The following is a 13,256-nucleotide window of genomic DNA, read 5'->3' as shown; positions in this document are numbered from 1 at the left end:
GTACTGCCTACTGCATTAATCAAAGGGCAGCATTCAAACCCCAGGAACACACAGTTCCGGCATCTGAGCATGTGAGTGTGTTTGCACACGCCTCAGTCTGCATGGGAAAAAGTTCACCCACAAAAATTATTGGCAGAGAAGCATGTGCAACTTCACATCATAATGGTCCATGCAACATTTTTTTTAAATCAGATGTACAAAGAGTTGCACAAGCAAACACTTTTCTTTTAGTAAACTAGACAGTCTGTCTGAGGCTCCTTAATTTTAAAAGTCCCAATTATATAAGGTCCTGTCCAGTGCTTGGGCTTCAATAGTGATACCAGTCTTATTGACAATACACACGTTCAAATAGAAGACAAATACCTGGTTAAATATACAGATTTATATTCACAGGGAAAAAAATGTTTAAAATTCATACACAGTCTTTACTTCAAGACAGCAATTATCTGTAGCACATCAAGTGAGTCTAACACTTATTGAAATAAGCTCACTCTTCAGTTAATCATCTCACTTGAGACATATAGAGCTGTATGCCATGGCACATCAGAAAAACTATTATTTTTTCACTTGGGCCTTGTATGAAGAGTTCCCACCAATCTGGGTTAATAACACCAAAAGATCTTGCAAGCATTAGGTATATGAAGTTCTGTTATGAATAACAGTTAAGCAAGATGTGACACATTTCAAATAACATTCATTTCGCATTCCAAGTGTATTGCCTTCGAAGCCGTTTCTATGTAGTTTTGCCGTTTTCATATTTGAACAGTCTCTCTGTACACTTCACTCACTTCCGCTGTCTGACTCGAGAGAAGACTTGTCTTCATTTTCCAGGTTTTCTTCCTCTTTATCGTCTTTGGCTGAAAGATCTCTCTCACTTTTAGGAAGTGAATCGCTGACAGAAAATTTGCGCATTTTAATATTTGGCAGCTTCTTCAGATCCAAATCCCATTCTCTGAAAAGTGAAATGAGAGGAAACAAAAGGGAAGGGGAGAAAAAAAAAAGTTTGTTAATTTATCCGAACCGCACAGAGCTGCCCTGAGGAATTCTAGAAAATGGTTCATTAATCAAACATACTTTCAGTGCCTAAAACTGTACAAGAGGCTAGAGCAGCTAGGTAAATCATGTAAAGCACAAGTACATAACACATATCCCCATTATTGAAATACACCTTGTGTATAGGAAATTAAATGGAAATTTTTATTGCCTTGGTTGGACGAGACTGAGAAAAGTAAAGTTCAGGCTGAGTACAAATACTAAGCTGCCCATAAGTAGTATGTTTTTTTTTTTCTTTTATGTTTGGTCAGATCAACAAATGTTACCACCAACCATTCCATTTAAATACATATTCCCACCTAACACATCAGTAAAGCCCTTTAGTCCAATACAATCTGTAACACTGTGTGTAATGAGTCATGTAATGAGTGGAAGCAGCCTCAGCCTAGTCTCTATCCAGGCCACACCTCCAACATGTTTCATCCCAACCACGAGGCTTAGGCAGCCATGACTAAGCCCCGTGGGTGGGGCAAAACATGTCAGGTTTGTGGCCTGGACACAGTCTGGGCTGAGGCTGCTTCCACTCATTACATGAGGGTTTTGTGTGATGTACAGCTCCTGGGATGACTTTTTCTTCCTCATTAGGAGATCACTGATGCCATGCAGGCCTCAATTACATAAAAAAAAAAATGTCAGGTGGGTGGCCTAGACACAGCCGGGGCTGAGGCCATTTCCACTTTTTTAGATGTGGGTTTTGTGTGATGTGAGGCTCCTGGGACTTCTTTTCCTTCCTCACTGACTTCTATGGAGCCGAGACAAGCTCTTTCCCTGCCTGCACTCCCAGAGGTTGTTAGCATTTAAGAACCTACAAGAGCCTGAAGTGGCACCCTTAGGAATCATCACCAGTAACTAATACCTGGTGCCTAAGGCATCAAGACAGACCAAAATGAGCCACTAATGCTACCCAGCTAATAATACAACTATGCAAAGTTCAGTTCAAGGTCTTTACCTATTCTGTGGCTGCAGTATCATATCAAGGAACAGCAGAAGACAACACAGAAAGACAAAGGGTTGGGCTAGAGGTGCCAGAACAACCTGCAGTTGCACAATGGTCACTGAAATCACATTTAAATGAAATGCACATTCTAGACTTTGAAACTGCTTGATATTCTAAAAAAAAAAAGTCAAATATTGTAATAATTTATGATAAAAAATGTGATTTGAAAATTCAAGACTGAAGACTGCCAATCTATGATATCAAAATAATCATAAAACTTGGTAATCAATGGTTACTGGTTATTAGCTTTAACCAACAAGACCAAGCCAAATGAAAACGCCATATTTTACAGACAAAAATAATGATCACTCCAATAATTACATAAGTGGATGAAATGGCACTCCATATTTTTAAATGTCAGTTTTACAGCAATTTTCTATAATGACCTCAGTTTGCAAGTGAAAGAATTTTATAGCAGAAGTCTTGTGTGTTTATCCCTTTCATGACTAAGCCTATTTTTGAAATTTGGTGTTTACAAGTTAAAATCCGTATTTTTTGCTAGAAAATTACTTAGAACCCCAAACATTATATATATTTTTTTAGCAGAGAATCTAGAGAATAAAATGGCGATTGTTGCAATATTTTTTATCACACGGTATTTGTGCAGCGGTGTTTTAAACGCAAATTTTTGGAAAAGTGACACTTTCATGAATTTTAAAAAATCCAAAAACAGTAAAGTTACCCCAATTTTTTTCTATAATGTGAAAGATGATGTTACGCTGAGTAAATAGATACCAAACATGTCACCCTTTATAATTGCACGCACTCGTGGAATGGCGACGAACTACGGTACCTTTGAATTTCCATAGGCGACGCTTTAAAAATTTTTTACGGTTACCAGGTTTGAGCTACAGAGGAGGTCTAGGGCTAGAATTATTGTTCTCGCTCTGACGATCGCGGCGATACCTCACATGTGTGGTTTGAACACCGTTTACATATGCGGGCGCGACTTCCGTATGCATTTTCTTCGCTGCGCGAGCTCGCGGGGACAGGGGCACTTTAAAAATTTTTTTTTTTTTTTTTATTTATTTTTGTACTTTATAAATTGTGTTTAAAATTTTTTTTTTTTTTTTTACTTTTATTGCTGTCACAAGCAATGTAAACATCCCTTGTGACAGTAATATGTGGTGACAGGTACTCTTTATGGAGGGATGGGGGGTCTAAAAGACCCCCCATCCCTCCTTTACACTTCAAAGTATTCAGATCGCCGAAAACGGCGATTCTGAATACTGTGTACTTTTTTAAATTCGGCGCCATTGGCAGCCGAGTAAACGGGAAGTGACGCCATGACGTCGCTTCCGCGTTTACAACAAGAAGGCTGGAACGAAGCCGCTCGCAGCTTCGTTCCAGCCCGCCCCCAGCCGCCGAAGGCAGCCGAACGGACACCGGGCCTCCCGATCGCATGGGAGGCCCGGTAACAGCAGCGGGAGGCGGCGGGAGGGGGGGATGTCCCCTCCCGCTCCTCCGGTATAACAGCCGAGCGGCTTTTAGCCGCATCGGTTGTTATACACGGGTAGCCGATCGCCCGCTGTAAACAACGGTACCGGGATGATGCCTGCAGCTGCGGGCATCATCCCGGTATAACCCCGGAAAGCCGAGTACGCATATCTGCGTACGGTCGGCGGGAAGGGGTTAAAATTTGAAAGTCCAAAAAAGAATAACCACCATTTCTATATTTCAGTATTCTTTAATCTCCAAAATTGTCAGGACCTTTGCTTCACGGCCCAGAAATAATCAACATTAACAAGCAAGGTATTGCTGACTTCCTCTTTGCACACCCCTTTCAAGGATCTGCAAAGCTGTTTAGCGACGGTGGGTGTTATCAATGTATTGGACTCAATGAGGAATCAAATTGTGCCTTATCCTAGTTTACCCAATAATGAATGAATTTGCTGCAGGGAGAGATACTGACGTTACAAATAAGGACACCAAGAAGTATATATTTCTACTGTTGTACTACTATCATAGAACAAATGTAACATTTTCCTTATGTCTCTGTCATATTCTGAAGGACAGGAGTGATACATATGCCATCTCTGCATGACACACAATCTCAAAAGGTGAATCACTGCACTGGGAATGTTCATTAATCTTATTTGGTTATTACATGAATGATCTGTACTGCACACAACGCTAACCCTGGTTTAATACAGGGCCCATTATACTGGAGAGTTACCGTATAGAGTTCTGTAAAACAGTACAATGGAAAACTCACACTTATAATACAGCTACATTTATTCAGCTAATATATTATCGTAGATTTTCAATACCAATAGTTAAGCAAAGAAACCCACGGGGTTTGCAACTCAAACCTGTAGCCATGTGCAACAAACAATATGCAGATGGCTGCACTGATTTTAGCCTTCTCAATCTGGTAATTGTAAAGGGGTGAAATTACTTGGCACAATGTGAGATAAGCATGTAACACATGAATAGTCAGTCTGAAGTAGTGCTACACAGGGATGTCTGATAATGTAAAGCAGAGATGAAATATTGAGAGGAATAATGTGAACCAGGAAGGTAAGTAGAGGTGGACCATATAAATTAAAAAGACTGAACAGAGGGGAATCATAAGCATATGGGAGAATTCAAAGAAGATTGTGTGCACAGGGGAGGTGGTTATAGGTAGTGGAGAATGCTTTTGGGAAGACTGTCTATTTTACATGGGAGGAGTGAACGGCAAGTGAAGTGAGAGAGCGCAAGCATTAATGTATGCGTTGCAATAATGCTTCTAGATTTTTTTGTGTAATCATTACCCAGCTCACCACATTTGACTTGCTAAATGACTACTTCTTAAGCCCTGTACACATGGGCCCGATGTTGGGAGACAACGGCTGGTTAAAAAAAAAAAAAAAATGGCCGACATTCAGCCTGTGTGTATGTTGGGACGTGTATGCTGGAAAACCAGCAACTGACCGACTCTCGATCAGCTCTCTCAGCCAAAGGCAGAGAGCACTGATTGGAGTGTTCTGGCGGGGGGCTGTCCCTGTCAGAACACTTTAGCTCAGCAGGGAAGATCACTGAACTAATCTTGCATGGTTAGTACAGCGCCTCCGACCGGAGCTGTCAGTTTTGTTTCATGCAAACTGCTAGACTGCACAAAAAAAAAAAAAAAAAAAAAAAAAAAGAACTGTAGTGTTTACCCGGCTTTATTCTCAATCCCCTTCCAGCTAAGAGCAATACGCAGCTTCAAGCCCCGAATATTGCCCGAATATAGGCAGCATTTTCACTGTGAAGGTAATGTAATGCAGCTTCTTTCATGGGGATTTGTTGTAAAATTTACCTCATTTAGGAAAAAGGCTAAAATCACTCCTGATGGTCCTCAACATTAGGGCTGCATTCACACCTGAGCGTAGCGTCACAGCGTTTTTCATGCGATTTTGGTGTGTTTTTATGTGTGACTTGCACGTGTTTTTGAGCATATTGACATATTTTTATTAGCCAATAGAGAAAACTATCATCTATTGCATCATTTGTTGCTATGCATTTCAGCTTTTTTTAGCTTTTCCGTTTTTTTTCATTAGGGTAAGGGGTTAGAGTTAAGGTTAGGTTAGTGTTAGAATTATGAGTTGGGGTTAAGATTAGGGGTTATTTATTTACTATTACTTTGTATTCATTTATTAAATTTATCATTTATTTATAATTATTTTTATGTATTTGTGCAATAATTTTTTCAATAATTATTAGTGTAGCACCCTCTAGTTAGGTAGGTGCTAGAGTGAGTGTTTTCTGGAGAGTAGGACAATTTAGGTTGGCCTAGCTGTGGCTAGGCCTGTTTGCTTTAATTCTGGGCTGGGAGTGGCTCAGGGTAGGGCTAGGTGACTTATCTTATCGTATCTTGAGGAACCTTGACCAATCCCCCAACTTGGATTGGCAGGGGCAGGCCTCCTTGAAATACACAGGGTCAGCCCGGCTGGGGAAGATTTGTCGGGTTGACAGCTGGAATGAATGTGCGGAGGCTGTCTGGGCCCACGCGGAGCTCACCAGTCTAGGGGGGGGTGACCCTGGGCTGGGGCTCAGGTGCATCCAGGAGGAGTGAAGAGATCCTGGAAAGAGAGGCACATGAGAGAGCAATGAGAGGACAGTGGGAGAGAACACTAAGAGACTCCAAGGAAAACAACTGGTCACAGCCAGGAGGGCTAGTGAGTGAAGCACAGTCGGGAGGACTGGGGAGGTCTACAGCAAGTGTTGTGCTAGAGAGAAGACTGGAGTGTATATACTGGAAGTGTATATAGAAGTCCCAAGCAAGTTGCACTGAATTTCCTGGGCATCCCATATTTCCCATCCAAGTTTAATCTCTTCAATAACAAAACAAAGCTTATGGACTGTTCTATGTCTCAGAGTGACTGGGAGATGGATTTGTGGCTGGGCAGGGTGGCAGGTGAACAACTACATTCAGCAACCCCTACGGAGGCATGGCTACATTAGTATTACTATTATTAGTAGTAATATTAAACCGTTACCCTAACAAAATATATATATATATATATATATATATATATATATATATATATATATATATATATATATATATATATATATATATATATATATATATATATAAATGAATAACCCTTGGTCAGGAAGCTAGTTCAGCTAATATTAATTCTCATACAGCTAATGACATTTTTTCTGCAGCTAATGCTAATTTTTGTGCAGCTACTGCTCATTCCCTAAAACTAATTCTCATTATTTAGAATTTACAGTTTGCATTAGCTGTATGAGAATTAGTATTAGCTGAACTAGCTTCCTGACATAGGGTCATTTTTTTTTTGTTAGATTAAGATGTTAATACTACTAGTAATGAATAAATAAATGTAAAATAAATACACACATAAATACAAATATTCATAAATAAATTCAATAAATGAATACTAATAGTAAATAAACAATTAACCTCTAACCTTAACCTCTAACCCTTAAAAAATCTTACAATAATAACTAAACACCATAACACAAAATAGATAAATAATTTACTATTATTATTAATCTTTTTTTTTGTTCGGGTGTTTATTGTTATTTATAATAATTTTATATTTTTTAAGGTTAGGGGTCAATTATCATTTATGTATTATTACATATTAATTTATTTTAATTATGATGATTTTTAGCCATTTGTGAATTTAGCTTACATTTATTTATTCATATATTTTTGCTATTTTATGTTTTACATTTTTTAGTTTGAGCAAAAAAATTGCTCGCACAAGTGAGACAAAAAGCGCGAATGCTCACTAAACCGTGCAAAATGGCGCGTTTCTATGCATCTCTATGGGAATAAAAAAACACACCAAAATAGCTCAAATCTGCCCGATTCAAGCTACAAAAAAAGCTACAGAAGTTTTTGAGCTTCAGGTGTTTGGCTTCAGGTGACTTAAAGTGAACCGGCTCCATAGAGAAGAATTGATTCTTTCTCCACCAGCGTTTTGGAGCTTGAGGTGTGAATGGGGCCTAAGTGCATTGACAGATAGTAAAACACAGATGCATAGAACAAAGCTATAAAAATACCTGAAAGTCTTTAGATGTTTTGAATTCACAATATCTGGTATCTCTGAAAGAAAAAATTAACAAATAAATACAAAAAAAATTTGTCTCTCAACACTTTTCTCAAACTCACCCTTTCAGCCTGCTCAGATGACAGTCACAATGACAAAATATGTATCAACTTAATTTCATTGTTAAAGTCATAAGACAAAAATTAAAAAAAGATCTTATACTAGAATTCACTCAGCTACCTCAAAACTTTAACAGGAAAAAACTCTAATGTCAACCAAGGTTTTTCAACCAAGGCACAAAGAAAAGTCCTCTGGGATTCTGCCATGCACATTCAAAAGTTTAATGTATATCATTTATTTACACTAAAAAGAAATCTATTGCAATTCTTTGACCACTTCTGCGCTAGCGCAGTTTTTTTCATTTTTTGCACACTTGTAAAAATCTAAATTTTTGCCCATAAAATGACTTAAAATCTCTAGAACATTATACGTATATTTCCTGAAAGCAGAGGTCTTGTAGAATAAAAAGACAGTAGTTGCAATTTTTTAATATGTTTCCTATTTGCACCGTATTTAACTGTTCATCAAATGCATATTTCTTAGGAAAACAATACAATGAAATTACTTTTAGTGCACAGACACAATATACACTAATACTCATTTTTTTAGGTAAAATATAAAAGATGAGTCAGTGGGAGGCATGGAAAATTACATGTATAGGAACCAGAGTCAAAATGGTACCTTTGCATATGCAGACGCACGCCATACTGCACTGCCCCTGTTACACACGTCACTGCTTATTTAATACTCCAAGAGGAAACACACAGTATACTACTGCCCTGACCGCTCAAAGCCTCCACAAGCCTAGGGAACACTGCAAGGGGTACTGTCACAATTACCCATTAAACTCACCAGTCCTGCTGCAAAGCTATTTCAGGCCCAAAACTTTATTATATCAAAATTATATATATATATATATATATATATATATATATATATATATATATATATATATATAAAATGTGATTATAGTGGGTGTGCCTTGCAGGGCCTTTAAGGAATTTACTCCCCTCAAGGTGGAACACTGCCCTGGAGCTGTGGAGCACCAAGCACCCTGCCAGTGAAATTAATGGGTAGCAGAGCACCGGAGGTCCCTACCCACAGGATTTGGTGCTGAGTGGCATATAGTACAGGCCATCCCCGCTTTTGTGCCAAGGGATTGCGTACATTCCCATTTGGCCTCCAGATGGAGCCCGCCTATTCCTCTGTAATGGTGTAATTATTAGGCCTAGAGAAATAGGAACAAAGTCCCAAAAAGAAGAGATCTTCAGAGAGACTCAGGAAATCATCCATCACTTTCAGTCACTAGGGAGGAGTTATGCCTGGGCAGGGATTCCTGCCTGTTTTGGCTAGTGTCCATTCATCTGAAGGTGGCATTAAGATTCAGGCCGGGTTCACATACACTATATTACCAAAAGTGTTGGGACACCTGCCTTTACATGAACTTTAATGGCATTTCAGTCTTAGTCTGTAGGGTTTAATATTGCGTTGGCCCACCCTTTGCAGCTATAACAGCTTCATCTCCTCTGGGAAGGCTGTCCACAAAGTTTAGGTGCGTGTCTATGGGAATGTTTGACCATCCTTCCAGAAGCGCATTTATGAGGTTGTTGAAGAAGAAGGCCTGGCTCACAGTCTCCACTCTAATTCATACCAAAGGCGTTCTATCAGGTTAAGGGCAGGACGCTGTGGAGGCCAGTCAAGTTCCTTCACACCAAACTCGCTCATCCAAGTCTTTATGGACCTTGCTTTTAAAGTTCATGCTATTAAATCTCATGTGTGTGTAAAGGCAGGCGTCCCAATATTTTTGGTAACAGTGTATGTACAGCTGCGGTTTGCAGTCCGGGGTCTGGTGCATTTCTGATGCAAATTTTTTGCCTGGATTCCCACCTGAACCAGACCAAAAAATGCACAGGACACTTTTTTAAACGGTACCATTGCTGCACTGGACATGTGTGAACCGATTTCATTGAGAGCGAGTCACATTCACATATAATGCAAATTGGATGCGGTTTAAAATGCATCCAATACACATATGTGAACTCAGCCTAAGAAATACGATTTTAAAAATTGACCCTGTATCATATATGGTTTGTTGCATCAAAACTGGTCGACATCCAGTTACCATTCTTTCAAAATGCAGACTGTGGATACTCCCTATTTCAGGGTCCAAAGTGTTAAATAGATAGGAGGTCCCAGATACCAATACTGTGCTTGCATTTGCAAGAACAAAATAAGCATAACAAATAGGATTTTTCCTACAGCTTACCTGTAAAATCCTTTTCTTTATCGTACACACGGGACACAGAGCAGCTATAGTAATTACTATCTGGATTATACGCCACCTATAGGTGAATGGACACTGGCACACCCAAAAGACAGGAAGTCCCCCTCTATATAACCCCTCCTATACAGGAAGTACCTCAGTTTTGTAGCAAGCAATTCCCAAAAGAGGGGAGGGGCCTCTTTGTCCCGTGATGTACTCAAAGAAAAGGATTTTACAGGTAAGCTGTAGAAAAAAATCTTATTTTCTTTATTGTACTTTACAGGACACAGAGCAGCTATAGTAATTACTATCTGGAATGACCCAAAGCAAAGCCCCTGAGGGGAGGGAGACACCATCATAGAAACTGCCATAAAAGAAGGACCTACTCTGCTATTGTAATACGCTGAGGCCAAAGGCAGTATCTTCTACGTCAGGAATCTTCAAACTGCGGCTCTCCAGCTGTTGCCTAACTACACATCCAATGAGGCATTGTAAAACTCTGACATTCACAGACATGACTAGGCATGATGGAAATTGTAGATCCTGAACTGGAGGGCTGTAGTTTGAAGACTCCTGTTCTAAGTGATTGACATCAACCTGGTAAAAACCCCGTAGATGTATAAACAAAAGACCAAAATAGTGGTCTTGTACACCTGGACCACTGACACCCGATGGTGGATGGCCCAAGATATTCTCTACCAGGTGTGGGAGTATCTCCCCAGAAAAAAAATGAGTTTTTTGCCATTTAAACCACATCATTGATAAACTGTCAGATCCACTGTTAAATATTCGGCCTGGATGACTGCCTACCCTTCCTGGGCTCTTCTGGCAGCACAAAGTAGACCCTGAGCGCCTGGGACTACCTCTAGAGTAGATAGCGATCTTTCTCCTGCCGACTGTGGATTAGGAAAAAAATAAAAGGCAAGACACTGTCCTGATTCAAGTGAAAAACTAGAAACCACTTTAGGCAATAAAAATGGATGAGGACACAACATCACCTTATGATGTGAGACCAAGAATGGCTCCTTGCATGAAAGAGCCGCCAACTCTGACACTCCACTTCGTGAAGTGATAGCAACCAAAGAAACCAACTTCTGGAGATAAAAAGACCAACAGAATCCCCTGATTGGTTTAAAAAGTGGCCTCTGCAAGGACAGTCAAGATCAATTCAAGGCCCAAGGACACAAGAATGGCCATGCTGTATGAAACAAGGAGTGAGAAACAACTGCCCATGGAAAAAAAAAATGGATAGGGACGAACTCTGACCCTTAACGGTACTTAAGGCCAAACTCCTTTCCTCTACTGATTGGAGAAAGAAAAAGAAAATCTCCCACCCACATATTTCTGCGGGTGCCATTTCCTGGCTTAACCCCAGGCAAAAAAAAAAATTTCAAGTCCTGTAATTGAAGTTCCCCGAAGCGGTCTTCCAGGGGCTCAACCGTGCTGAGATACAGGACTCAAGACCATCAGCTCCCGCTGGATTGGGAGTGTCCAAAGGAGCAACCCCTGCAAGACTCGCTATGCCTGTGTACCAAGCCCCCCGGTCTAATTCGGCCAACACTAATATCAGTGTTACCACATTACGGATTCTTTGCAAAAGATGTTGCAGAATGTGAAACGGGGGGGAGTCGTCAAATAAGGGAGAACCAGACCTTAAGGTGTTACCAGTACATGTACCCTTATTGGCAGGGGGACTCTTGTCCCGGACACACCTGTCCCAAACTGTTGTAGAACTTGGAATCTAGGATTCCCCTGCAGAGTTCCCCTTGCCACTATCCTATATCTGGAATATGTATTGGCGGTAGAGACAGCACCGGTACTGTCCCAGACAGGGTGTGGTACACCTCCGTGAGTCACATGACCTCTGGGCATTTCCAGATTGAACTTACAACAGGTTTGTCCTATACTCCAGAGTAAGGCATACTGGCCAAAAATTACAAGCTATTGGACAGTATTCTCTCCTGTAGAGACCAAGCCCACTGAACTGTAGCCAGCCTCAAGTCAACTTAGAGAGACTGGCATCAGTGGTTATTTTCCAAATTCCTGAACAGGAAGAATATCAAGCACCAATTTTGCTTGGCAACATCCCGGAACAGAGCCTTCCAGCAATGCAATGCCTGGATCTTCAAGTTCCAGACAGAGAATGAACCACTACCAAGATCTGGAGTAGGGATGTATGTAGAAAACGTGCTTTGACCTAAACATAGCTTCCTCCTGTAGAAATATATCAAAGGAAACCCTGGAATTGACTGCTTCCTGAGCAAAGATTATTGAGGTAAAGGTTATTGAGGTGTCTTCAGCAAGCCCAGCACTGGGGCTAGACAATTTAAGAACCCTCCGGAGCTGTGGCCAACCCAAAGGAAAGATTCACAAACAAACCGGCTTTCCACTGCAATTACAAAAATCTTTGACGAACCTGGAAACAGACCTCCACACAAAGATGTGCGTTTACAGATGATTATGGACCCTGAAATCTACCTCTTGCAGAGAGGTTATAACTGAACAGTCAAGCTTATCTGAAATAGAAGGTTGTTCAGTAGCTTGAGATCTTAAGATAGACCTCACATGTCCCTATTTGGCTTTGAAACTGCTACCATTTAACTGTCTCAAAATAATGAGCCCATAACTTCTGCTCCAAGAGCAAATGCAAGGCAAAAGACTGATGACTCTGTGACAGACCCAGACAGTCTCAAGAGGTGTACTTGACCTACCAGGTTTCTGCCTGCTAAAGATGGAACAAACCACCTCAGAGACTGCCCTACGATTTTCTGGCCTCTCAAAACCCAGCAGCCTCAGATGCCTCCCTCACCCAGGTGGGGAAAGCTTACAGCATGTGGTATTCTCGGGCAGTCCAGATACTAACCATGCTTGGTCCTGCTTAGGCTTGATCAACCAAGATCAGGAATGATCAAGGTATGCGGCCGCAGTCTGATGAAAAATGAATGCGCCAGGAAACACTGCAATGCCAAACACCACAGTGGCTCAGATCTGAACCTGAGAGCGGTGCCCCTGCATCCCCCAGCTGCCTCTCTTTTCTGGAACCATTTAACTGGTATAACAGGAAAATAATGAAGCAACTATATTATCCAAACTAATATACAGTCCTCCCAGGATGCAGGCCTAAAACAATGTGGGTTTACCTCTATGCAACCCCTTAGGTATGCAAGTACCTAGGTATGCAAACATGCAGGTATACAAGTATTCTTGCTATTCATACATTTATGTATGCAGTACAAGGAAAATAAGCACACACGCATGTACCCCCAGGCAAACAAGCACCCAGGCAAATAAGCCCATATGCATGTAGTCCTATGCAAATAAGCATATGTATGTAGTCCCAGGATCACAAGTACATATGTATACAGCTTAATGTAAATAAACATACGTATGC

General features: G+C 40.6%; 1 protein-coding gene across 1 annotated transcript in view; it reads right to left on the bottom strand.

Annotated features, from left to right (window-relative positions):
* Positions 1–367: 367 nt before the first annotated feature.
* The window catches only part of TMA16 (translation machinery associated 16 homolog), a 158,278-nt gene continuing 145,389 nt past the window's right edge, over positions 368–13,256 (bottom strand). The window contains exons 6-7 of the mRNA XM_073606073.1: positions 7,556–7,598; positions 368–952 (exon numbers count right to left, since the gene is read on the bottom strand). Of these exons, the coding sequence (XP_073462174.1) occupies positions 781–952; positions 7,556–7,598 (215 nt within the window). The 3' untranslated portion in view covers positions 368–780. The remainder of the gene's footprint in view (positions 953–7,555; positions 7,599–13,256) is intronic.

This window comes from Aquarana catesbeiana, linkage group LG01, assembly GCF_042186555.1.
Source record: "Aquarana catesbeiana isolate 2022-GZ linkage group LG01, ASM4218655v1, whole genome shotgun sequence".
Taxonomy (NCBI): Eukaryota; Metazoa; Chordata; class Amphibia; order Anura; family Ranidae; genus Aquarana; species Aquarana catesbeiana.
This window is presented reverse-complemented; position numbering and strand designations above follow the sequence as displayed.